Genomic DNA, 27,820 nt, shown 5'->3' on the forward strand with positions numbered 1-27,820 from the left:
GCCGGGCACACGTACCAGCAGGATGCTCTCCCAGGCCATCCAGCGGATGGGCAGCACGGCACGGCCCTGGATGCGGTAGTAGTCCCCACTGTACAGGTTTCGGCTCATGCCGAAGTCGGCGATCTTGATCGTGTGGTGCTCCCCTACCAGGCAGTTGCGAGTGGCCAGGTCCCGATGCACAAAATTGAGGGACGACAGGTAGGCCATGCCCGACACGATCTGGCTGGCCATGTACACCAGCTTGTCGAGCCTGGTGTGGTGGTGGCGGTGGCGGCGTTGGCACGCGGGAGAGACAGGGCGAGAGACGGAGACCCCCACACATCTCCCGTGAACATTGCGGTCGGGAGAGGCGCGCAAGGGAGCTCTTGGTGAGAATAAAAACACGACTGAGCGAAGCTGTGCAACACTAGGGGGTCACTTATCAATGCATGCATGTTGAACTTCTTTCGCACCGTACTTAGCCAACCGTGCTAATCGGGGGGAGGGGGGGGGGTAGGACAACAAACCAAACACAAAAAGCAGTTCTAAAGAAATTAGTTTTCAATCTAGATGATGATTTAAAAGTGCATAGCTCCAGTGGCTTCCTAATATCGGAAGGAAGAGCATTCCAGACGGCCGCAGAAGCGCATCTGAAATCGCGCGATGCGGTGACCATTCGATGTTTATCCAAAAGCCGCTGCGAGGATGCCCGGAGCTTGCATGACGGTTTATGCTCCTTGACGAGATCAGCAAGGTATTGTGGTTCATTTGTGGCAATCACTTTGTGTGTAATGGGCGCGACCTTATAACGTATTTGTTCAGCAACCGTAAAAACGACAGTTACGAGCATAATACTCAATTATGGGTGGCACGGCAGTGAGCGCACTCTGCAATGACCCAACTGTTTTCGTTGGCTGTGCGTCAAAATATTCCTTTGGAGGGACAGAAATGAGTTTTTGTTGCTGGGCAAAAAAAAAAGTAATCTAAATATTTGGAACCACATGAAGAATTATTTTGACGTTTGTGCATTCGGACCTGAAAATGATAGAGAGGGTTGGGTTGCCACTAGCAGAGCGGGCGGTGGAGTGAAGCGCCCGCCAGGCCAACACGTGCTCTGCTAGAGGATGAACTTCTGCTCTTCCGTTTAGTTTTTTTGTACTTTATGTATCTGAATAAATTCAACCGTACGTGGTCACCGATTGCACCACTACCACTACGCGCTCTGCTGGAGGCGAACTTTCCGCTCTGCCATCATCAAGGCTGGCTTCGAGAGGTTTCGCCTTACCGGCCGTGTTTGAATAACGCAAGTTGGTAGATTAGTTTTGAGAGCGTCAGGTCCCGTGAGCCCTATCATTAAAGTCAAGTTGTCCCTTCTGTGTCAAGGCACGAGACGTAGAAATTGCCACTCGGACCTCTCACAGCGAGCTGGTGCAAGACCGTGTTGTCAGAGAACGGTGCCAGAAGTTGACGTCGTGGAACTACTGCGCGTGGAACTACTGCGGCCGTCACCTAGGGTGCCACGGTGGCGAGATGTTAACTACCTCGCCTGGTGTGCAGGAGGGCATGGGTTCGATCCCAACCCCTGTATATTTGGATTTTGCGTGTCATCCCTATCCCTGTGGTCGCGTGGAATTTTTCTTGGGGTCCCCCGTGGCCCCGCGCCAGCTGTGTGCCCGTGGGTGGGGGGGCAGCTCACCCGATGGCCGAGGGAAGCCGCGAGAGGAACTGGTTGAGGTCACCGTTGACCATGTACTCGGTGATCATGGACAAGGGGTCGTCCCGCATGCACACGCCCAGCAGCCGCACGATGTTGGGGTCCTTCAGCCGAGACATGATCTTGATCTCCTTGAGAAAGTCGTTCCTGGAGGAGCGAGCGGCGGCAGCGAGGGAGAGAAAGAGTGAGAGAAGCACGCGCACGCGGTCAAGAGATGCGCGCGCCCTGATGACGATTTAAACTCGCAACGTGCCGCCACAGTCGTCGCTCTCTCTCGAAGGAGAGAATAACTCAGAGATGCGAGGAGGAACCACAGACAAGCAGGAGGGCAGCCACGCAGCGAGCTGGCACCAACAATTACCCGAGCTCTGCCATCCTCTACATGTGAAGGTGTTATCAGCCAATTAATGAGGGCTTACCTGTGGGAGGAAACCAGAGCGCCCGGGGGAACCCCACGCGTGCGAGGGGGGGGGGGGGGACTCTATCCCGTACAGAATGGAACAGGTGGAGTTTGCATTTTTGCAGTCCTGAAATATCCTGGCAAGCCAAGGTATATAACCTCAACGTCTACATCTGTGCGGTAATTCACCAACCCTCGCTGCCTCCATAGTACTGGATCACAGGCGATGTGCGTAGCCACCACTGCCCCTGCACATGATACATCGGTGATGCCAGCCCAGACAGATGCCTCCTCCCTTAGTTTGTCTGAGCCAGGGGTCTGCCCACCCTGGACACCTGAGTTCGATTCCCAGTCCATAGCTGACATTAGCGGAGAGCAATATCTTAACTGAACCTAGATCGACACAGCCATGAGATTAGTACCAGCTCCAAAGTGTAACAAATATCAGCAATGGGGAGAAAAACAAAATCGACCAGTCATAGTGCTGGACACACCTTCCCCTTTGCACCGTGCCGGCCTTAATAGGTGCTCACGAACAGCATTTGCCCAAAAGTCTATAAAGACTACACGGGAGGTGGGGGGGGTGTTTGTACATTTTGACACATTCGAAAGTAAATTTTGACACATTCGAAGGTAAATTTTGACACATTCGTAGATAAAGTGCATCACTGTGCGCAGATCTGTCTGGCCTATGAAGCGTTTCGCCGATTCCTCCGTGTCCGTGTGTGTGCTTGCGCACGCACACGTGTCTGCGTGTGGGCGTGCGGACGTGCGCTTGCATCCGCACCTCGCATTCTTAGTGGCGTCCGCACGCAGCATCTTGACGGCCACGAGCACGGGCGCGCCCTTGGGGACGTCGAAGGTGAAGTCCTCCCCCACAAACTCCTGTAGCCCCACAGCCTCGCAGAGGTGAACCTGCGCACCCACACACACACACGGGGCCCCCCGTGTCAGGCCTTGCTTAGTACTGGGGGTGTGACACACACACGCGCGGGCATGGCCGGGGCGCCCCCCCCCCTACACACACGGGGGTATGGCCAGACCATACGCGCACGGGTATGGCCGTAACCGCCACATACACATGTGGTTATGGCCGACCCAAAAGACAAAGACACAAAGTATAGCCTTAACAGACTGTTGGGGCAAGTGCTGTTAGTGAGCACCTATGAAGGCCGGCACGGCATTCGAGGGGGTGGGTGGCCAGCAGCACGTCCGACTGCCTTTACTTCTCCAGTGGGAATGTTTACACACCACACCAAATACTCATTTGAGGCCAAGTCGACCTAGGGCAGGCCCAGGACCAGTTCGGATAACCATCACTGGTGTTGGCCATGAGCGGGAATCTAACTCGGGTGACCTGGGTGAGTGCCTATTTCCCAGCTGCTATAGGTGAGTGCCTATTTCCCAGCTGCTATGGGTGAGTACCTATAGCCCAGCTGCTAAAGATGAGTGCCTATAGCCCAGCTGCTATAGGTGAGTGCCTATAGCCCAGCTGCTATAGGTGAGTGCCTATAGCCCAGCTGCTATAGGTGAGTGCCTATAGCCCAGCTGCTATGGGTGAGTACCTATAGCCCAGCTGCTATAGGTGAGTACCTATAGCCCAGCTGCTAAAGATGAGTGCCTATAGCCCAGCTGCTATGGGTGAGTACCTATAGCCCAGCTGTTATAGGTGAGTACCTATAGCTCAGCTGCTATGGGTGAGTACCTATAGCTCTGCTGCTATAAGTGAGTGCCTATAGCTCAGCTGCTATGGGTGAGTACCTATAGCTCAGCTGCTATGGGTGAGTACCTATAGCCCAGCTGCTATGGGTGAGTACCTATAGCCCAGCTGCTATAGGTGAGTGCCTATAGCTCAGCTGCTATGGGTGAGTACCTATAGCCCAGCTGCTATGGGTGAGTACCTATAGCCCAGCTGCTATAGGTGAGTACCTATAGCCCAGCTGCTATAGGTGAGTACCTATAGCTCAGCTGCTATGGGTGAGTACCTATAGCCCAGCTGCTATGGGTGAGTACCTATAGCCCAGCTGTTATAGGTGAGTACCTATAGCCCAGCTGCTATGGGTGAGTACCTATAGCCCAGCTGCTATGGGTGAGTACCTATAGCCCAGCTGCTATGGGTGAGTACCTATAGCCCAGCTGTTATAGATGAGTACCTATAGCCCAGCTGTTATAGGTGAGTACCTATAGCCCAGCTGTTATAGGTGAGTACCTATAGCCCAGCTGTTATAGATGAGTACCTATAGCCCAGCTGCTATGGGTGAGTACCTATAGCCCAGCTGCTATGGGTGAGTACCTATAGCCCAGCTGTTATAGATGAGTACCTATAGCCCAGCTGTTATAGATGAGTACCTATAGCCCAGCTGCTATGGGTGAGTACCTATAGCCCAGCTGTTATAGGTGAGTACCTATAGCCCAGCTGTTATAGATGAGTACCTATAGCCCAGCTGCTATGGGTGAGTACCTATAGCCCAGCTGTTATAGATGAGTACCTATAGCCCAGCTGCTATGGGTGAGTACCTATAGCCCAGCTGCTAAAGATGAGTACCTATAGCCCAGCTGTTATAGGTGAGTACCTATAGCATCGCTGCTACAGGTGAGTGGCGACGCAAGTTTGGCTCGCGCGAGTGAGGAGCAGTGAGCGGTGAGGAGCAGTGAGCGGTGAGCGACCAGCCAGCGCACCTCCCCGAACTGTCCCTCGCCGAGCTTCTCGCGGAAGGAGAGGAGGCCGCGCGGGAACTCGCCGGCGCTGACGTCGCGCTGGCCCAGCACGTCACTCGTGAGGCCCGGCACGGCGTACGTGTTGCTGCCCGTGACGCCCTGCAGGCTGACCACGTCGGCCTCGGCGTAGTGCGACACGCCGTCGTTGAAGCACTGGTGCGGCGTGGCCTTCGTGAGGTCGGGCTCCGCGTAATCGCCGCTGCACACTGCGGGGGGGACGCGCGCGTGTGTGCAGGGGGCAGTTGTTCGGAACCACCGCCTCGTGCTTAGAGTTTTTTTTACTAAATTCGAAAACGGTGGCTCTTGTTGTTATTATTATTATTATTTTTCTTGCCGATCCCTTGCCCGATACAATCCGCCAATTATTAGTGGGTGTATAAGTTGGCAATGTTTCAAGCAACGGCCCTTCGTCATTGCTCGAAAGCTTTCCCTTTTACTTATATGTTTTATTTTAAGGTCACAATGTTATCTACGAATGTGTTGAGGCTAATTTGTTTATTGTGCCTGTGCACCCCTGCCAACGCACATGCAGCAGCTGCAGCTGCAGCGCCGAAGAATTAGTTCTTATCCGTGGATGGATTTTTTCCTTTCTTTCAATAACCCACATTTTCTCACCAGCAATAAGAGCCGATAAGTGGCGGAAAGTCGCCGCCACGATCCACGTTGCTGTACCCGTGGATAACCGCGCGGAAAAATATCGGGAACTACTCCCACGCGCGCATGCACACGCGGCAGGAAACTGGAGGCCGGCCAATATCGGGGCCCTCCTGACTGCGATGGTGTCACGCGGCGTCACGCTGGGCGAGCCGAGCGGATGGCGCGACGGGACGGCGCGACGGGACAGCGCGACGGGACGGCGCGGGGATCGGTTTACCGGCGTCCTCCGCGCTCTGCGTCAGCTCCGGGAGTTTGACCTTGCTGACCCCCACCGTGGCCATGAGGCGGAGCGGCTCCTGCACTCGACACAGAGGGGAGCGGAAGTCGTAGCGGTTGGCACACCGCGCTACGTATCCGGCAACCCGAATTCGATTCCCGCTCACAGCCAACACCAGTGCCAATTATCTCAACCGGTCCTGGGCCTCCCCTAGGTCAACTCGGCCTCAAATGAGTACCTGTTGCGGTGTGTAAACATTACCACAATAAAGACAAAGGCGGGCAGGTGTTGTGTTGGCCACCCATGCCCTCGTGTGCCATGCCAGCCTTCATAGGTGCTTGCTAACAGCACTTGCCCCAACGGTCTGTTAAGGCTACATGGGGGATCTTATTTCGCACCACACGTAGCCAAACGGTGCTAATCGGGAGGTGCGGGGGAAGGTGAAACAAACAAAATATTCTAAATGCCCGTTGATTCGAAACGTGGATGGAAAACTCATTTCATGACAACCGCTTTTTGTGTTTAGTTTGTTGTCCTTCCCCCAATTAGCACGGTTGGCTACGTACGTTGCGAAATAAGTTCAATACACATACATACAACACACTCATGGACGTCCTCCACGTTTCTAAATGTGGAGGGCAAAACCGGAGGACCCGGAGAAAAATCTACACGACCACAAGGAGATAGACACGCAAAGTCCAAATATACAGCAGGCGTCAGGGTCAGGATCGAACCCATGACCTCCTGCATACCAGGCGAGGTAGTTAACATCTCGTCACTGTGGCACCCCTGGAATCAATGGGAGGAGTGGGTGGACAGCCCTTAACCCTAACCGACTTGGACCAGACCTCGTGCACAACAGCCACGCACCTGGTAGTCGGGATCTGCTGGGTAGATCCGCTCGTACATGGGGTTGGCGTGGAGAGTCCCCGTGACCTCCTGACCCCGTGACCCTGCGGCCTCTTGCCCCGATACAGCCACCCCGCTGTTGATGATGACCGTGTCCGACGGGAGGGATAGGCGCACGAGGAGGTCCTCCTCCACGATCCTCCGCGGGCCCTGCCACACGACAGCGCGGTCATGTGTCCGATGGGGGTCGCCACCTTTATACAAATCCGTCACGTGTCATGGGAAGAGGAATATCTCGCAAACACCGGAAGAGGTGGTAACTGCATTCAAATACGTCGTCTAGTGTGGTGTATTATTAAAGCTGACAAAAAGTATAATGGTAGATTTCCTGGAATGGCACACACCTTGCGTGTGCGCCGCCCCCAGCACTGCCTCCACAGGATGAGTGCGATGATGGCGACGAGGAGGAGGATAATCACGACGAGGCAGCTGATGAGCACGGTGTGACTGCCAGCCCCCGCTGTCTCCACCAGGCCTGCAGCCATAGTCACCGTCGCCGGCATCGTCAGCATCGTCATCACGTCGTTGTTGTATTCATATTAGGGCCTTTGTGTTTTCTGACAGCTTCAATGAGTGCTTCGGCTTTAGCCAATCGAATGCACGTATGTACGTTGAACGTCTAAGGACGTGTAATCCTCAACTGACAACACCAGTAATTCAAATGGGCCATACGATGTGTCTTGAGCTTCTTTCGTACCGTAAGTAGCCAACCGTGCCAATCAGAGGTGCGGGGTAAGGACAAAGCCAGCCAGGAGAATTTTATATATTATTTTTACTTGTGATGTTGCGATATAGCGATGATTGCCTTCACCTGGTCACCACTGCCATGGCCCCAAGTACTTCTCATGATCATCATGTAACTCTTGTGGAACAACGTTGATCATCATCATCAGCAGCAGCATCACATGACCACCATTATAACCCTCAAATAACAATGATCATAATTACCATTCCCATCATGATCAATATTACAACCATTATCATTCACCAACACAGTCACCAACAGCATAATAAGAATTATTGTCCAAGGAACTTGAAACACAGCGATGTAGTGACAACCGGAGCACCTGGAGAAAACCCACGCGTGCGAAGAGGAAAAACATTCTATCCCAGTGTTCTTCATTGCAAGGCCCGCGGGCCACTGGCCGGCCCTGGTGGCCTTTAGTGCGGCCCCCGACAATACACAACACGTGAAAACAACCCCTTGCAAGGCGGTGTGGTGGCCCTCACACTGATGTCTTATCGGTGATAGTGCCCCCCCCCCCCCCCCCTCTGAGATTAGTGAAGAACACTGCTCTATCCCATTCCGACATGGGTTTGTGCAATTATCCATCAACCCTCACTGCGGCTGCTGCTGCCTCCACAACAGCGCCGGGTTACAGCAGCCGCGTGCAGCATCGCCACCGCCGCCCGGGCGGCTGATCGACTCTCCACCCCCCCCATCCTTACGTAAAGAGAGCGGCGGTTCCGTGCCGTCGCTGTGTGCGTGCGTGGCTGGGTGCGTACCCGTGCTGGGAGTGAGCTGGGTGTAGGGGGGCGTCGACACGTTCGTCGTTTCCCACCGGCGGGGCGTGGTGATGGCCGGCACCGTCGTGTTGTAAACCGCCGTGCCTGATGCGCACAAAGACAAAGATACCCCGTGTCGGGGGCAAGTGCTGTGAAGGCCGGCATGGGCCACACGAGCTGGGGGTGGTGTGGCCGGCACCATGCCCGGCTACCTTTGCCTCCCCAGCGTTGATGCACTCATCTAAGTCGACCTGGTGGAGGCCCAGATATTTGTGAGCTGGAATCAAACTCAGGTCGCCAGGCTCGTCGTGCTGAACGTTAACGACTGCATGCACAATAACAAGACACTCTCTCTCTCTCTCACGTACCCACGTGCTCACTCTCAATCGATTCAAGTTCATTTCAGCTCTCTGCAGTGATGCGGAGGTGCGTGTATCGAAATAGAATTCCAACAGTTAAAGGCCACATCAAGGTCAAGAGGTCCACCACAGCCAGTACCAGAGCTGGCTATTGCTTCCATCCTTCTGATTGACCTCTCAGCTGTGACAAAATCAACACGTGACCTCTCTTGCAGTATCTCGCCCATCCCGGATTTATCCATTCTCCTCTCGGTCTTGAACTCTGGTTCCCAACTAAACAATCGGCGACCGGCGTCTTATCACGGTGGCACTTTCCGAAGCAATCTGGCATCGTCTCGAATGTTTAGGAACGCAAAAACAATTGAGCAGAATAACACCGGTACGTTTGAGACACAGCCTCCGAGCCTCGAACATATGTGCGACTCCTGCTTGGCCGCTCCGATTCACTTGGGAGCCAGCCGCCCACGCGTCGTTAAAGCAGGCGCTGACACATTCGGCAACGGTTGAGGGGGTACGGCAAAAGGCTTGGCTGCCTTTTTTTTTCGTTTTGCGGGTGGGAGAGGCAAGCAGCCACTGCCTCCCATGTGCCCTGAGTCTTGGCTGCAAAGTGGCCATGACCGCAAATTTGGCAACAACTCATCAGTTTCCACGCGCAGGGTTCTCCGAGCTCGGCTACTGAACTCGGCTGTCTGCGATGGAGAAGAGCAAGAGCAGGCAAAGGCATTCCTCTCCGACGTGCTCCTGGATCGTACCACGCGTCCCTCGGCACAACGTCCGACGTTTGGCTCTACGAGCTGGGGAGCGTCACCAGGAGCTGAAGAATCGCCCCGCACGGAAAAGAAAAAGAAAGCCGAGGAGCCATCCGGAGCAACCGCCGAACCACTCGCGAAACGGCCGCGTTAAAGTCGATCGCCGAGTCCGCCGCCCGCCCGCTCAAATCCCCTCCCATCAAGCTCGCCACCGCCGCGCCGCACGCACCAGACTGAAAGGAGATCTCGCTGATGAGGAGCCACGTGTCGGCAAAGTAGAACTGGCAGCGGATGTGGCGGGCGGGCCGGTGGCCCAGCGGCACGGTGACGAAGCGGGCGCTCGGGTTGACGTGGTCCGTCACCGTGGTGACGCTCACATGGCCGGGCTCCCAGAGTGCGCCGGGGCGCCGGGCGAACGTGCAGGAGACGCGCGAGAAGATCTTGACGCCGTGGGAAAACATGTTGTTGCAGTGGATCTGCGAGTAAGGCCGGGGGCGGGGAGAGACGTCGATCGTTAGCTCGGTGGGGTGGGTGCAGGTCGGTATGTGTACGTAAGTATGTTAAACTTCTTTCGCACCATACGTAAGAATCTAAGCGTCGCGAAATCAGACAGTCCGTGAAATGATCTATAAATGACTAATAAAATAAATAGGCCCAGACAATGTCTGTTTAACATCTCCGACTCTCCACGTAGAAAATTTAAACAACAGAAAGTATTTGTTACGCAATTCACCAGTCGCATGGCATTCTGGGAGTGCGTAATTTCAACAGCGTTGATTCAAGACAAGCAAAATCCTGGACCGCTTTTGACTCACAGTGTCTCGTCGGCAGAGTTAGGCTTGCTTGACTCAATGCTGGTGGACCTCTGACCTTATAGGCAATACCGCTAATTACCAGCGGGCAACAGACATTCCAACTTGGGTTTGCTCAGCCTAAAATAATTTCCCGGGTATTAGAGAAGACAAATGTGGCCCGGACATGAATGGCGCTTGTCCCCACCACCTCACTCTAATACCGTGCAGGATTAAACAGGCGCTCGCTAACAGCACTTGAGCCAACGGTTTACGTTGTCCGAATGGGGGACGCTCAGCTGTTCAGACGCTCACCCAGAGGGGCGGCCGTTACGGTGGCTGCTCTGGAGACGGGGAAATCGACGAACGATGTTCGGTCGCCGCGGTTGATGATGGCATTAGTCGTGATTTGTTGCCGAACAACAGAGGGGGGCCACGCGAAGGATGTAAACTTCTAGCTGTTGCTCCCCATCAACCAAGAGGTTGCGTACCTTCATGGCGGTGAAGTTGCGCACGCTGTCGAACAAGAAGTCCATCTCCACGTAGTCCTCTGCGAGCGAGTCATTGCTCCAGCCCACGTAGTCGTAGCCTGGCCACACCTGCGGTGAAATCAAACTTGGTAATCCCCGACGCACGGTTTGCCCCTGCGTTTTAAAGGGAAAAAAATGTGTGGTCGCGTCGTAGAATCTGACATGTGTGCGTGTGCGCGTGTGTGCGCGTGTGTGTGGGGAGCGGGAGTGTAGCGGTAGCATGCGTTACGAACCCAGCGACCCGAGTTCGATTCCTCCTCATGGCTACAAACATCGGTGAACGCATATTTGAATCAGTCCTTAGCCTCCCCTAGGTCGACTCAGCTTTAATTGAGTACCTGTTGTGGTGTGCAAACATCACCGATGGGGAGAAAAAGGCCGGCGAGCGTGGTGCTGGCCACCCACTGCGTATTGAGCCGTGTTGGCCTTCATAGGTGTTCACTAACAGCACTTGCCCCAACAGCCTATGTAGGCTACCTGCGGGGGAGCTTTGTCTTTGCCTTTTTTGTGGCAGAACTCCTCTCCACTGGTCGACATTCACCTTCGCGTTGTGAGAACAAGAAACTTCATGACCAAATCACCGTAGCGTTTTCTCCCGAGTCGAGTAAGAAACAGTGCCCAAAGCAAGTGTAGGGCAGTGTTCATCTCTGTTGCACGTAAGTCGAACTCCTTTCGACACCGTGCGTAGCCAACCGTGCAATTGGCAAGTTGACATTTGCAACGTTATATGTTTATATGCTGAGCCCCTTTAAGCAGGGTATTCTGGGAATTGAAGGTAATTTTGGCCAACTCTTCGACGCCGAGCCAGACGTCTCGGAAGGGGCGCGAGTTACCCACGCTTTACCCCGTGACCTGCCGACCGACTCACCGCGGGCATCCCATTTACACTGCTGGATGGACAGAAGCGGTGATTTAAAACAAAAACTATTCAATTACCACGGCGGGGAGATCACGCGGGGAACCTCTGCTGACCAAACACACCGCTTGTGGCAGCATCCTGGCCGAAACCTCCCCGGCCCCTGATGCGGCACACTTACCTGGTACTCGTGGGACATGGAGAAATCGTCCAGACCCCACACACCGTCCGTCAGCTGCCCCAGGCCGTCGTACACCGCTCTGTGCGTGTAGGCGCACACACACACACACACGCAGACAAAGGTCCCCCTCGAGTCTTAGTCTCACGGACGAGTTTGGCAAAGCGCTGTTGGCGAGCACCTGTCGAGGCCAACATGGCCCCATTGTTGACGTGTATGTGTGTGTCTGTTCACTTGTGGGGAGCGGTAGTGTAGCGGTTTGCATGCTGCGCTATAAACTGGTCCTGGGCGTCCCCTAGATAGACGTGTAAACATCATCACTCGGGAGACAAAGGTGGTCGGGCGTGGTGTTGGCCACCCACACCCTTCCTATGCCGTGCCGGCCTTCATAGGTGCTACTCGCTAACAGCACTTTCTCCAACAGTCTGTTCAGGCTACACGGGGGATCTTTGTATTCTTGCGAGCAAGGAGCAATGCTCACAACAACGAGCGAGGCGCCGGGCGGCTAAAATACAAGAAGTTGGCACAGTCATCTCAGGATGCCCATGAAATATAGCCTAATGGCTCAATGGGCCCTTCCTGCTGTAAAGGGCCCAATCTAAAATCCGTCAACCCATGGCACCCTGGGTCTGTCCCGTGATGTCCTGTCTTCGACACATCACGTAGCCTCGGTGTGCACCTAGCCTGGCACAAGTGCCGCGGTGATATCACCGCCGTCGGCTGGCGAACGGCGGTTGTTGCGTTTGTTGTTGTAGCGAATGAGTGAGCGAGCGGGCGAGCGTCTCACATGTTATCTGAGCTCCCGTCGTACGTCGAGTCATTGAGCGCGATGACACGAAGGTCGTTGGGCAACATGGAGTGTCCCACCGGTGCTCGATACGCGACGAGGCCATCTGTGACGAGAGCCAATGGGGGGGGGGGGGGGGGGTGACGGCACAGAGACACGGAATAGCACACAAGGTTCATTCAGAAGCCACGGAAGCGATGCACTTTTAAATCATCTCGATTGAAAACTCATTTGTTTAGAACTGCTCTTTGTGTTTTGTTTCTTATCCTCCCACCGCACCTCCGATTAGCACGGTTGGCTGCGTACGGTGAGAAAGAAGTTCAATGTACGTACATAAACAAAGACACTGCAACGCGCGCACGCACACAGTGGGACAAGCATACCCATTCAGCCTCGGTGTACGAAAGAGTGCATCTACTACGGCCGGAACGGCACACCAAGGAGTGGCGTGTGGCCAACAACCTGCCAAGCCACCCCATCACAGATGTTCACGCACTGCGCTTGGGAACTGCTTTAAGGCCGAGTGGACCTAGGAGAGGTTTCGAGCACCGCATGCAGCTGATGTGCATCAATGGTCATGGCTTTGGAAAACTGGACCAAGGCTGCTTGAGAAGATGACCATTACATCAACATCACACAATAACACATAAACACGCCGCGGTCTGGCAGTCGGACGCACCGATGCACAGCTGCAGACCACACGCTGCAATGTACGTCATTGAGGCCTAACGCACTGAGGCTCCCACATAGTAAAATGTCACCCACACCGTAACGCGTGGTCTGGCTGCCCCCCCCCCTTCCTCTCAGCGATCCGAAGGAGACCCTTGTCCCGCAATGTTAGCCTGGTGTACACATTGTTGTGTCCTCATCGTAGCGTTTTGATTCCTCGGGCCCTCGTTAAAAATGGCAGCCGCCGCCCACAATATGCCTCTCGAAGGCGGGAAACCCCCCAAACCCACCGCCCCCCCTCTACAAGCGATGTTCTGTGATTGGTTGAGATAGCCTGGCTCTAGGTAGCATGCAGTGTTCACGTTGGAGGTAAGTGAGTATTTAACAATGTGCACGCTACCGCAGCTAAGAGCTGTGTATAAATGGGGGGAGGAGGGGGGTGGAGATATTACAATGGGAATATTAGTCCCCTATTGTGAGTGGGAATGAAGGGGGCACTGTATTGGTTCAGATTCGGGCTGCAACGATCCATTAATATCAATTTCTGCGATCATGATACTCGCGTGGATTCATGCCCGCGACAATCATCAAACCATCCAGACCATCTCAAGCCTCCCATAAACCACGTGACTTCTGCGGTGGCCACCCCCACTCTGAATCCCTCCCCTCTCCCCACCCGACCCCTGTTGCTCCTCCGTGCAGCTCACTCCTGCTTGCTTCTTCCGTCTCTCTCCCTCTCATCATCATCGCCCTCCTCTCGTCCTTGGCATCTTGTGCCAGTCGTTCCTTCTCCCCCTCCTCCTCCCTGTCCTGCCCAGCGCTTCTTCTCTCTCCCTGCTGCTCATCTTGAGCCGTTGCCCTCTTTGTCTTTCTTGGGGACTTCCGTCCCAGCATCCCCCACCCCCCCCCCCCCCCCGTGCAACCGACCCGACTCATGGCACGCCACGGGCAAAATTTTATCGAACGTGCACGTGTATGGGGGGGCAACGGTGCTCGCTAACAGCACTTGCCCCAACGGTTTGGTAAAAAAAACCATGCGGGAGATCTTTGTCTCTGTGTGTGGGGCAATGCTGACCCAGCCACTGGCAGCCGTACAGCTCGACGCGCATGCACACGCTCATGAGGCGGTCGGCCACGGGCACGAAGCGGATGATGCGCGCGATGATTGGCGGGCTCAGGTCCTTGAGCACCAGCTCATAGGTGTTCACGTTTCCCTCGATCACCTGCACACACACACACAAAGACAAAGATCCCCCGTCTCGCCTTCAACAGACTGCTGGGGAAAGTCCTGTTAACGGGCTTCCGGCACGAAACACGATGAGGTTTGCGCGGCCAGCACAACACCCAGCCAACCGCTTTGTGTAAAGGCAACAAGAGGTCTTCCTACAGATATGCATGACCCTATTTAACTATTTTTTTTGTTACCAGATAAGGCCCACTAAGCTATGTAGGTCTTTTTCAGAAGTGACCTGGCCGCAAATGATAGCTCAACGAAGTGGCTTATCACGTGGACATTTATAGCAGCCATATGTTCTAAAACGCACATTTGTAAATGTGGAGGGAAAAACCGGAGGGGCCCGGAGAAAAACCACACGACCACATTGGAGAGAAAGAGACACGGTAAAGTCCAAATATAAAGCAGGCGTCAGGGTCGGGATCGAACCCACGACCTCCTGCATATCAGGCGAGGGAGTTAACATCTCGCCACCCGCTACGGCCCTTCTCCAGCATGCGCGCAGGTCTGGCGACGCGTCCTGGCACGCACAATGTGCCCAGGGAGGGGCTCCGCGCGGGGCCGCCAGCACCCGGCCCCCCCCACCCCCTGCGGGGACGCGCGCCGCCCGCCACGCGACCAGCGGCAATGCCAGCACGGCCCTGGCTCCCTGCCACGGTGAGTCTCGCGTGGGCGTTGTGTTTTGGGTGGCGCGGCGGTGCTACTGGTTGCGCTCGTCGGCCTCACGAGCAAGATAGCCATGGGTTTTGGATCCCACATTCGCGGTCGAGTTTGTGTGCTCTCTTCCCCACTGTTGTGCATGGGTTTCCTCCGGGTTCTCCAGTTTCCTCCCATACAAAAAAAAAGTGAAATGTAACGGGTGTTGGCCAACTGTCCAACAATGATAACGAAAATTGCCGGTAAATAATTTGCATTGGGGTTACATCTAGCAACATCGCCCTCAACTGTAATAAAATGAATTGGCAGGACCCTCCGTGAAAAGAGGTTTGAGACTCGGAATTTCGTGGGTAACTCAAGCTTACATTAAACAAATACATCAGATGGCTTGCCAGACTCGGACTTGGGACTCACGGCGAGCGGAGTGTGGAGGAGGGGGCAGTGTTCTGAGCTGACTGGGCTACAGCTGGCTGGGGAGTTGGGCCGGGGGAGCGTGATTGGAGCCGTGAGCAGTAGCATTCGGCAGGGCGGCTGCTGATCAAGCCAGCATTGGTGTAGCGCTCATTTCCACTGATAGCTCTGGCCATGGCTGAGATGCTTTCACTCGACCATGATTTTTGTCACAAAATATTTTTTACATTTCTAACCCACCTGATTAAAATGAGTCTTGAGACCTTCCCCGAGATAATAATGCAATGATTTTATGAAATCCCTGAGCTGCGTGGCTTGAGGGGCTGATACCATGTCAGAGTTTACCAAGTTGCCACCCCTAAGATCCTGGGTTTGAATCCAGGTTTCAGCCATCCCTGATTAAATTGGGCTCTCAAGTCTCGCGAGCTGGTGGTCTCAGCCCAGTGTCCAATTGGCTGCAGACGAAAAAAAAGACATCACATTAAATTCGGTTTTGCACTTTGGCTAAATCCAGCTGTGATAATTAAACATCTTGGTTTGACTGTCATGGCATGAACATTACTCCCTGTGGCAGAGTGGATATGACGTCACTTGCTCGGGATTTCAAGGGTTGCTCTGTAGCATCCACTTTTGTGGGCCGTTCTCGAAAATGAAATGGCTGCACTGCTCTGTAGTAGGAGTGTGTGGAAAGTTCCTGTCCTCGAATGTGCGCACAAGGTCACCTGAAGGGGATCTCAGAAGTAGTTCTATATCTGCTTCTGTGGGACATTCTCTAAAGCGGCGGCTTTTACTGCTCCGCGGGAGTTCGGAATGGATTATTTTATTAATCTCGTGACACAACACTGACAACACAATTGGGATAAACTTGTGGAGAAACACAAAAGTTTGAGAGAAAAACGAGGCTGTAAAGGATGAGGGCATTGTGACTAGGTTAATAATGATTCACATCCCCCATGAAGATTCGATGGATTGCCACGATCGATTCTGAATCGTGATTTCATTCAACAACGATTCTTTTTTTTATATCCCTGCAATGATTGAATCGTAGCAGTGCCCTAACCGCTACACTGCTTCTCCACACTTACGCACGCACACACACGCACAGACATATACACACATCGTTATCTGTTTTAAGACCGGGGACAATGACACAGGTGGCGAGAGCATTTGTCGTTTGAACGGACTGCATTTGTAGATGCTGTTCCGTACACGTGGCATTGGAAAACAGAACACCACGGAGATTGCGGGTTCCAGTCCAGCTTTCCGTCACCTTCGATTCAAGTCTATGAATCCACGGTTGTGAAGCCCTGCGAGAGTTTGACGTTCCCAGCCCGGCAGCCATCGGCCTGCATAGCGAATGCATAATAAATCCTATTTGGTTTGTCACTCGACACGGCCGTGGCTTCATTCCAGCCCTAAGGATTGAAATGTCAGATCAACTGCCGCAGCGCGACAGCTCGCTGCGCGCACTTCGCGATGCCCTTGAGAAGGGCACTGCTCCGATTAGCGCCGTTTGTCTACGTACGGTGCGGAAGAAGTTCAACGTTACGCGTACAGACATTGCTCATGGTAGGAACAGTGGTCCTGCGGATGCCGGCAGCATTGACCAATAAACGGTCCCGGGGGCGTTTGAAAGTTGAGCCGCCTTCGTGTCTATAAATAAGCTATTGAGGGGCCTTAAGAGGTATTTCTGTCGACAGCATTTCTGCAGTAAATTTCTAAACAGGAGGCAACATTGCATTACTCACTGCAAACCTACAGAACAAGCGACAAGCAACAGGGTATGTTGGATTTTTTTTAAAAGAAGGATGTTCCAAATGTCATGGACAGACAAGGGACGAGTTAAAAGAAATGTATTGCGGACAGCAGCAGGTACAGAAGGAAAATGTCGAGAAAGGCAGGGTGAGATTTTGGACATTTAATGAGGGGCTTTACAACCCCGGTTTCGTAGATTTCCTGGGCATGTAATCGCACCTCCGATTAGCACGGGTTGGCTACGTACGTTGCGAAAGAAGTTCAACATACATACGAGAAACAACAGAATGAATATGAATGTGGCTTTGTCTGAGCAACACGAAGCTGGGGAAGGCAATTAATTAAGTTCAACGAGCAATTTGAACAATTGGATGCAACCGGGAGGAATATCTTACGCAGAGTTCTGGAGTAAATATCACGGACAGAGCTACGAAGATGGGGTGTTTTTATTGATGAAACCCGACTTAAGTACTGAAACTACACGGAAGCAAGACGATGATCGCCGATGTCTTTGAGAAGGTACACGGCGCACACGTAGAGAGAGCGAGAGATACTCGTTGCGAGAGTTCTGCAGACGATTTCCCTTCAGATCGTAACAGCAACCGCACACGATGGCCGCGATCTAAAAGAAAACAACGTGAATGGAATTGGAACAAATGCGCCTTTGCAGCAGGAACCCTCCCCTGCGCAGGGGCCTAGAGGAGGCTTTCCCTAGATGTTGAATCGTGTTGATGTTGAAACGCATGTTGAATCGTGTGTTTGAGCACTGGTCATTGCAGATTTCTGCAAGTGATATGATAATTTGCATGTTTGCCTAATGGCGTGAACGAAACTGTACAAATGAGCCAAAAACAACTATAAACAATACAAACGGGACGATGAAAACGAGACGCAAAAAAAAATCTATAATCAGTCCTTATATGAATTCATGACCCCCCCCCCCCCCCCGAATCACGACAATTAAATGAATCGCTAAATGCGGTGGTGAATCGTTGATTTGTCTCATTATCACAAAGATGATGATGACGGTAAAGGTTGATACACACCTCCTCGCCGCGCCGGTCGTGCCACATGACCCAGCGAGAGCCGTCCCGCGAGTACTCGAGCCGGTAAGCGGTTGCGTACTCATTCCCCGTGCCTTCCGCGTGCCGGCCTGGAGCAAACACAAACAAGGACAAAGATCCCCCGTGTAGCCTTGACAGACTGTTGGGGCAAGTGCTGTTAGCGAGCACCTATGAAGGCTGGCAAGTCTGCCAGGAGGGGGGGGGCGATGACTTCTATGCGTAATCCCGAATGAGTAATAAACACACAGACACAGATCCCATATATAGCCTCAACACTGTTGGGGTAAGTGCTGTTAGCGAGCACCTATAAAGGCCAGTAAGGTACACGAGGGGGTGGTGGCCAGCACCACGCCCAATCGCCTTTGTCTCCCCAGTGGCGATGTTTACACACTGCACCAGGTACTCATTTGAGGCTGATTCGACGTAGGGGAGGCCCAGGATCGGTTCAGATAATCGTCACTGGTGTTGGCCGTGAGCGGGAATCCAACGCAGGTCACCGGGATTCAAGCGCAGCGCGCTAACCACTACACTACCACTCCCCACTCACACACACATGCATACACACAAACGCACACAAGCATCCACGCAGGCACGCAGAAACATGTGCACACCCACACATGCACCACAGTTGTAAAAAAATCCACATTCATATAGGAGTGACAAGTTCATCTCAAAATACCACAAGAATGACCAATGTTGCAATGCAAACAAGAGAGTTTGTCTACCTTCCTGAGTCTGAAGACACATTTTTTTTTCAAGAGGGTCCTGCTTCTGCTAAATTCATGAGTAACCTTTTTTTCCATCAACGGTCAGGATACCAGAATCCCCGGTATTAACGCACCCCCCCCCCCCCCCCGCAATACGAGGTCACAGCACTCGACGTGCACGCAGATGGCTTGTCACCAGATCTACTGTCTGCGCTACCTCCTACGGGCACCGTCGTTGCTGAACTTCCCACGGAGCCATGCAGCGAGTAGTGAGCGGCCCTTTCGGTGGCTTTGCCATGTTTTGGCACTCTGGAGGGTAACACTATTGGCGGTTGTTGTTATTGTCGTCATCATTCGATCGTGTTAAATTTTAACACCGTAGGACGAGGGATCAACAATCTCGTGTGATACTTCGAGCTGTGCTCTGCCAAGCTGGACATCTGTCGAGAATTAATAAACAGCAACAGGCTATGGGCATTGCACAATTGTGTTAAGGTGGCCTATTTAAGAATAATGCTGCTCCCTGCAATGCCGATGTCATATAAGGCTGTTGTTATGCCTCATTCATATAAGGCTGTTAAATTCCTCAACAGGTTTATAGTTCCGTCCGAAATCTCGCCATCTACGGGTGCACTCTTTTTATTCGCCTAATGAGGGATCCATCTTCATTTGGGCAAGAATCAGCACGCAGAGTTCTGGGGGGGTGAATGGGGGGGGCGTTACTTCTTTCAATAGCGCCACCAGCTCGGCCTGGTGACACGAGCAAGGACACTGCTGAGCTCAGGATCAGAATTTGTATTTATACCGGAGGAATCCGATGAGCTATAAAGCTCTTTTATACAGGTAATTAAACTTTGTTTTAATATATATTGCACTATTCATGCTAATAGCATCCCATAACGCTGTACATTCATTATATGTAAGGACCAATTGCCATGTACAGCCACTACTACCAAGCAAATGAAAGCCCCTACTACACCAAGCTAAATCAAAAATGAATAAACAAATTATGAAATGGCACCAAAACAAAAAGCACAAATAACCAAAAAGTGATCACAACAGAGAAATGATTCCACGAGGTCTACACACTCCAGACCACAATCCCAAATCCCCTACCAAGCCAGGAAACCTGCACAGGAGTGACGCTGGTGGAGTGCCAGATGCCCAGATCGAGCTAGAGGAGCCGGACAAGATCCGTATCTCCTGGTGGTCCACATTTAGCGGGGTAACAACTGCTCACGTCACCGCACACCCTTGATCTCACACTCGCATTGAGTCTTTGTTGCCCGCAAGTAGCGGTTTCTGTTGAAAGCCTTCCCCTCGCGAGAAGGGCCACTGACCAAAGCGCTGAATTTTAATTCCATTCGATCTCAGAAACAAAGCCCGCCGCCAGTTCTCTCAGCCATTTAGTTTTGTCCGTACCTTCTGGGCGCCCCGTGGCATCGGGCTTACGAGGCAATATCCTCCCGATGCCAAATACTCTGGGGGAATTTCTAAACTTTGGCCCGGTTTCAAATTCATCGAGTCTCACCAGCAGGCGACTGCTTTATAAACACCAATGCCACCGGGTGCCCTGGATGTTAGGGGGGGCAAAATACACTGGCTAAACGAACTTATAAAAGAGCTTTCATCTCGTAGGCCAAAACTAATTCACTTTTGAATCCGTCGGTCAGCGATCCTTCTTCCGGCGAGCGAGCGAGTGAACAGACGCGAGGTTTTTATTTCTGTTTTGGGGGGGGGCCCAGTCACCTTGCGTGCCGACGAGCGTGATGAAGTGCAGCTCGCGCAGGTCGACCTGCAGGAACTCCATGCTCTGGGGGCTGATGGAGCCCAGAGGGCACCAGGCCCCGTCGCCCTCCTCCGAGTCGAGCCTAGGTCACGGTCGGCGTCCAAAACAAACGGCGGCCCATTAATTTACCCAGGGAAGCCTCGCGTGAGGGAGTCCTAAGATTCTTTGTTTTGTTTCTTGTTGTTGTTTAAATTCGTACAGTGTTTATAATGAAGGTTTTTGGGTTGGATCGTGTTATTTATAAATGTGTCGCAACCCTCCACCACCCGAGACGGCCAATCAGTAAAAAATGTGTCGCGTTGACAAAAGACAAATAGTTCACTACTTTAGCCCACCGGTGTGTTGAAGAGTGAATCCACAACATTTGCAATTTTTGGGTACGACGTTTCGCTGGTAATTACCACAATGTTTCGCTGGTCCTACTCTAAATTTTTAAATGTTGTGGATTCACTCATCTGGGCTAAAGTAGTGAACTATTTGTCTTTTGTCAACGTGACACATTTTTTACTGATTGGCCGTGTCGGGTGGTGGAGGGTTGCGACACATTTATAAATAAAGCGATCTAAACCCAAAAACCTTTATGATGAATAATATTGGTCGTGAAAGCCCCCGCGTCATACAGTGTTTGTTTACTGCCATCAGCTCAAATGTAATACGTATTGTTGGCATACTATTTGCACACATTTTCGAATCATCATTTCTCATGCACATGATTCAGTGCATGTATCGCGAGTGTAAGAATCAGTTGTAATCAATTAATCGATGCATTATTCACAACCTTATGGTATTTATTCAGATCAGCCCTCGCTGAGACTTATAGACTCATTTTCAGGACAGTTATGAATTGGGGTGTCTGACCAATTAAATTCGTGAGTCGTTGGCACGATGAAATCGGGAGTATCCAGGGAAACCCACGCGTACGTGGCAATTACGCTCAAAGTGCCGCACAGATAGATTCAGTCTACAGACGGACCCAATTAATTTTAATAATATTTTTATTTTCACCCATTGTTGTACCGCCATCTCCTGGCCACCTTGCCGACCCAACCATATAATGCCTGGAATGCACTGGTAGTCACCTATCCAAAGGTTTAACTAGGATCAACTCAGCTTAGCTTCTGAGATCTGATGAGACTGGATGCGTTCCGAATGATTTGTTGTCCTTCCCCCTACTGCGTACCTCGAAATGTTCCAATCAAGGTCGGAGGTCACAGTTTGGTCAATCATCATGACCACCATCATCATCATCCCTTAGGGATTGATCGAGTATCACTCAGTGCCAGGTTTCGATATAGACTGGCTCCTGCCGTAGGGATCTGGAATATAAAACCTACAATCTCAGGGCAGCCAATGGAGATGGGCGATGGCCCCATCGCTAAATTGGACAGTCTCCCGGCACGGCAAGAACCATTGCACGGTCGAGTCCTGGCTAGTTTGGACACTCGAGTTGGCACAGACTGTGCTCCCCATCTGTTTCTTTTCCCACAGCGGCCGAGTCCAAGAAAATGGCTGGGGGTGGGGGTTGACTAAGGGGGGGGGGGGGGCGGTTAGGGGGATACACGCACAGAAAACAAAACCCCCTTCCCCAAATCTCAGCGGATTTAGAAAAAAAAGCAATAAAGGCAGAGGGGATAGGAATCTCACTCTTTTTGCCTGGCAAGACGGTTGCCAAGGCAGATAAAGTGAATATTCCACACATGTGCACAGCTGTGCAGACTCCAGACTGGCCACAGTGTTGCAGTAAGTATCCACGCGTCTCCTCAATGAGGACGATGATGTTGACGATGGTGTTATTGATGACGGAGACGGCGGCGGTGATACTGCAATACCATTTGTGATTATATTTTTGTTCCCCCCCCCCCCCGCCAATGTTGTTCTAATTGTGCAATTGAGGTCATGTCACCCAACAAATCACTTTCCAGTTGGCAATGTCACGTCACATCACGTCGCACACTGGCCCTCCCGAAAGAGCTGCTTCTCCTTCTGCAGTTGCTTCGATTGGTCGTTGAGGTTTTACCACAGAATGCCCAAAAACGTCAACAAGACGGCATTATCAGAGTTGTAAAAGGTAAAGAGCGCGAGACACACGTTTCTTGAATTGGCGGATCACGCAAATGTTGCGAAACTTCCTTCCCGTGGGTGTCGAGGTGTCATACACTGGGCTTGCCAGGAAAATGCGGGACAGCAAAAATGTGGACTCCACTTGTTCCGTCTGTGTGGGACAGAGCATTTCCCCCTCGCACGCGTGGGCTTCTCCGGGTGCCGTGGTTTCCTGCCACATCTAAATGCTCGCTAATCGGCCAATAACGCCTCAGTATACATTGAGGATCGCAGAGCTTGGGCAATTCTTGGTGTGGCCGCCTTCCCGCTTGTCCGCGGTTCCTCCTCGCACCTCTCGAGTTGAATGCTGTGCGATGTGTTACGTGCTGAGATCACGATCGTCAGGAGGCGACTGACCGCCGGGTGAAGGCAGTGACCGGGAGAAAACCGGCGAGTGCTGAATCGCCAACCAATGTGAATTCTCCACTTTTAATTCCATCGAGTGCAGGCAGGCAGAGGAACCAGCCGGGTTGCTCCACCCACCCCCGAGATTAGACGACGGTGTTTCTATTCTACTCTATTTCGGAATTATACAGCGCCCTTGCCAACTCCCATCAGATTTGTGGCCTGTTTTTTCACACTAGGTGGCACCATTCGTATACACCTTCAACCGAGTAGTTTTTTATCATAAGGTGAGAAAACGGTTAAAACTGTGCACTACTCGTATGGAAAATTAAGCGATCAACCGAACCCACCATGTTGCGTTTTTGTACAGTCGTTGGTGACACAAATCACTACAACTGAGAACCCAGTTTTATCACTGGTGGCCGAAACCCAGATTCCGAAATGGTGGGAACATCAACCATGACACACGAACCATGGTGATATTACCACCGGTTAGTTGGGGCCAATGTTGTTGCGCCCATAGGTGTGTATACGAGTTAGTGTGTAGGTGTGTGAGTTAGCATGGAGTGATGTGATACAAGAGGGTGTGGAGCTGAGTGGACTTGCTGATGACTGGGACCAGCGGTGTCAAGATCGGCCTCTGTGGAGGAGGCTCGTGAAGGACGCTACTGGGCAGTTCGAGGCAGTCGCCCTCCAGTAACACCGGAGGGCAGAGGAGCGACGCTCACAACAACGAGCTGAGTGCCGAGCAGCTAAAACACAGCAAGTTGGCACAGTACGGGCACAGATGGTGCATCGATCGGTCAGTCATCTCATTCAGTCAAACAATGGCACCTGGGTCTGTCCCGTGACCTCCTGCCAGCGGGCGTTCGACAATTCAACGTGGCCTTAAAGTGCACTTAGCCTAGCACAGGTGCCGCAGTGACGTCACCGCCACTTCGTGGCAAATGGCGATTGTTGTTATTGTTGTTAAGATAGCACGAATGCGTGATGAGGGTGTGCTGCAACGTGGGTGTGCTGCGTGCAGGCAGCGTGTGTGAGCGCGTGTCGCGGTGGCGTGGCAGGCGGTGCCAATGCGTTAAGTCACCTGGCGTAGTGAGCAGCAGTGGTCTCGTACCACTGGCTGCTGGCTGTGATGTCTTCATCGGGGATTCGCCCTTCCTGCATGCCCAGCGCGTACCTGCATAGGCCTGGGGTTGGTGGACCGCGAAGGGATGGGAACGGACAGCGAAAGGCGGTGTTTGTTATTGATCAAGGTGGGGGTGGAGAATAGGTTCAGCTTGCACAGCGCCTTAAATCGGCTACACAGAATAAAAAATAAATGTGTCCAGTGCGCCCACCACTCACACGCGTGCAAGTGTGCATGTTGAACTTCTTTCGCGCCATACGTAGACAACTGGAGGTTGCCCTTGTAATTATTACCTGCTACCGCCAACGTAACAGCAATTTCAAGAGTATTTATGGGGGAACCAGAACAGATTGTTGTGCGACTAAGTGTTGCATACTGTGGTAAAAGTACGAATCGCAGGAAATGAATACAATTATTGGAGGAAGTGATTGAAGGGCCTAATAAAGCAGGCGGCAATGGTGGTCTTCCACATGAACAGGAGACAGAAAAACAAACGCCATGCACAACAAGTTTTCGAAGAAAAAAATCTGGAAGCATTGTTGGGAGGAATGCGACTGGAAACCACAGCAGATCAGGATGTTGACGATGAAATAGGCAACGACTGATTACGAGGTGGAATTGTTTGGAAGAATCCCCTTGATCATGAAAAGCAACCAAGATACATCATGTGCCTGAACAAAGGTTGCAGTCGGCAAAGTGACAAAGAGCCCCTGTTTAGCCTGAGGCAAGTGCTGTTAGGGAGCACCTATTAAGGCCGGCACGGCACGAGAGGGGGAGGGTGACCAGCACCACGCCCGGCCGCCTTTGTCTCCCAAGGAGTGAGCAACACTACTCACATGTATGCAAGTCTGCACATGACAAGGCGAGCCATCCATCACAATCAGAAAAATGTTACATAAAGGTACGGCTCTCCATATAATGGGTGCCACGGTGGAGAGATGTTAACTACCTCGCCTGGTCTACAGGATGTCGTGGATTTTGGAGTTTTCATGTCTCTCTCCCTTTGGTTGCGTGGATTTTTCTCCAGGTCCTCTGGTTTTTCCCTCCACATTTAGAAGCGTACATTTAGAGCATTTGGCTGTTTAAATTTCCACATTTGCTTCTGGAAAGGAGCTATATAGCTCATTGGGCCTTTCCTAATAAAATAAAAAATAGTTGAGTTTTAGTTTAGTTTTCAGTTCATATGGCAGCAGCGAACATTGATGACTGTATTGCACAGATGAGTCCTAACGAGGCCGAAACCAGTCGATGGCTGTGTCTTTGTTTCACGGCCGCCTGTTTGAATGGTCGCATCTTCTCAATCACCCTTTTGAGTCGGCGGCTCTAAATGGCAAATGGCCACATGTTTAGTTCTCTTGTGTTGGTTGTCTGGATAAGGCCGAGGAGGCTATTGGACAATGCAATGCGCACACTTGGTCAATGTTAAATCCGTTTACAATAGCTTGGCACAGATGCACGTCCGTTCCACAATCATAGGGCGCCGATGGGTGTCGATCGAACTTGGCGTGTGTACGTAGGCCGAACTTCTTTCACGCCATACGTAGCCGACCCTGTGAATGGGACGTGCGGAGATGACGGAGATCATGGAGGTGGTGAGGACGTGCTGATGGGTCTGGGGCGTGCGCCGCTAGTGGGGGGGAGCTTGCAGCTGTCGGCCATGGGATGAGGAGAGACACCGCGAGCCCTCAAAATGAATCATTACCGTTGGATCTCAACGCCGCTTCCCCACTCAAGGGCGATTTCGCGGCTCAAACGAGCACAGAGGCAGGGCTCATCTCCGGTCCATAGCCCTGAGCCAATGGCGCAAATTATGCAATTCCTATGGCAGGCGCGAGTCTGTCCATGGGGCAACCGGAGTTGGAATCGCGCACGGATCTAAAGCACGCATTGGGTGGAGCGAGAAGGAGCGACAGTTGCGGCGCACTGCGCCACAAACCCGGTGGCTCGAGTTTGATTCCTGGCCACGGACAACACAAATGGCGAGTGATCATGGTGGACCTGCCCTCCCGTGCAAGAGAAAGTGACGCTCGGTGTATTTTCACCTGCTCATACAGGGTTCAGCTTGAATCCCACAACATACTTGGGCAGTGAAATTATGTGAACATAAACGCTCTGGATTAATGCACTTTGAATAGGGAATGAAGGGCAGTGGTATAACAAGTTAACTGTGCCTGCAGAGTGGATCAATACTGGAGGGCAGCTGGATTACTATAGATCATAAATATTGTAGTATTTTAGTTAGTTTTATCTTAATTAGCGTTATCATACCAGGTAAGGCCCAACGAGCAATGCAGCTCTTTTTCACAAGCGACCTGGCCACAAATGATAGCTCAACGAAGTGGCTGATCACGTGGTAATTTATGGCAGCCAAATATACTAAATGCCCGTTGATTCGAAACGTGGATGGAAAACTAATTTCATGACAACCGCTTTTGTGTTTAGTTTGTTGTCCTTCCCCCAATTAGCATGGTTGGCTACGTACGTTGCGACACAAGTTCAACACACATACATACAACACAGTCATGGACGTCCTCCATCCCTTGGCTGCCAGTTCATCGTGCGTCTCGACCACCAGCCATCGTCCCTTCTAGCCGTGCCGCATCCTGCCCAAGCGCAATTACTTTTCTTAACAGTTAGCAATTACGTCTTTAACCTACGAACGTTTCTTTCACGCATACGTTCCTCTTTGTGTCCCCCGGTATAATGAATTCCCAGACTGCACTTCTCCACGCTCAACTGCCATTTCTCACAACGCGCTCCCCCCAATTGACAAATAAACACGAACACAGCAAAGCTCGTTGCCTGCTCTCACGCTGCCGCTTAGCCGATCTCCCTGCCTCCTCACTGGCTTCTTATCGTCTCTTCATCACACAGCAAGAAACTCATGGAAGGGACGACCGTGGAGGGTCGTGAGGATGGCAGTTACCAGAGGTGTGGACTCGAGTCATGTGACTTGGACTCGAGTCAGACTCGAGTCATGAATTTGATGACTTGCGACTCGACTTGGACTTGCATAACAATGACTTTGTCCCACCTATGAGATGTGGACTCGAGTCATGTGACTTGGACTCGAGTCAGACTCGAGTCATGAATTTGATGACTTGCGACTCGACTTGGACTTGCATAACAATGACTTTGTCCCACCTCTGGCAGTTACTATCTAAACGATTTTGTTTTGATTTTACCCGGCAAGGCCCACTGAGCTATATAGCTCTTTTTCAGAAGCGACTTATCATCACGTGGAAATTTATAGCCGTCAAAGCCTCTAAACGCGTGGTGATGTTGATTTTAAATGTGGAGGGAAAAACCGGAGGACGCGGAGAAAAATCCACGTGACCACGGGGAGAGAGAAAGACACCGCAAACTCCAAATACACAACAGGTGTCAGGGTCGGGATCGAACCCACGACCTCCTGTACATCAGGCGAGGGCGAAAACATTTCGGCTACTCTCACCACGCACCGCGCCATCGTTCCAACGGCACGACTCTGCGACGACGCTCCGCTTGCAACAACGTCTCGCTCCCAAAAGCCGCCCGCACGAGCAATGCTTTGACTCTGCTCACGGTGAAACAATTGGCCGGTCAGTCGGCTCATCAACAGGCGATCCCC

At 52.2% G+C, this 27,820-nt stretch overlaps 1 protein-coding gene across 1 annotated transcript in view; it reads right to left on the reverse strand.

Annotated features, from left to right (window-relative positions):
* DDR2 (discoidin domain receptor tyrosine kinase 2) overlaps positions 1-27,820 on the reverse strand; it is a 76,421-nt gene that overhangs the window by 13,219 nt on the left and 35,382 nt on the right. Inside the window, exons 3-18 of the mRNA XM_078857819.1 lie at positions 24,169-24,271; positions 20,597-20,718; positions 18,123-18,229; positions 14,095-14,242; positions 12,351-12,456; positions 11,567-11,645; positions 10,491-10,598; positions 9,438-9,684; positions 8,101-8,205; positions 6,939-7,069; positions 6,556-6,744; positions 5,686-5,764; positions 4,773-5,017; positions 2,881-3,008; positions 1,676-1,840; positions 16-250 (exon numbers count right to left, since the gene is read on the reverse strand). Coding sequence (XP_078713945.1) covers positions 16-250; positions 1,676-1,840; positions 2,881-3,008; positions 4,773-5,017; positions 5,686-5,764; positions 6,556-6,744; positions 6,939-7,069; positions 8,101-8,205; positions 9,438-9,684; positions 10,491-10,598; positions 11,567-11,645; positions 12,351-12,456; positions 14,095-14,242; positions 18,123-18,229; positions 20,597-20,718; positions 24,169-24,271 — 2,297 coding nt within the window. The remainder of the gene's footprint in view (positions 1-15; positions 251-1,675; positions 1,841-2,880; positions 3,009-4,772; positions 5,018-5,685; positions 5,765-6,555; positions 6,745-6,938; positions 7,070-8,100; positions 8,206-9,437; positions 9,685-10,490; positions 10,599-11,566; positions 11,646-12,350; positions 12,457-14,094; positions 14,243-18,122; positions 18,230-20,596; positions 20,719-24,168; positions 24,272-27,820) is intronic.

Source organism: Lampetra fluviatilis, chromosome 6, assembly GCF_964198595.1.
Source record: "Lampetra fluviatilis chromosome 6, kcLamFluv1.1, whole genome shotgun sequence".
NCBI classification, from domain to species: domain Eukaryota; kingdom Metazoa; phylum Chordata; class Hyperoartia; order Petromyzontiformes; family Petromyzontidae; genus Lampetra; species Lampetra fluviatilis.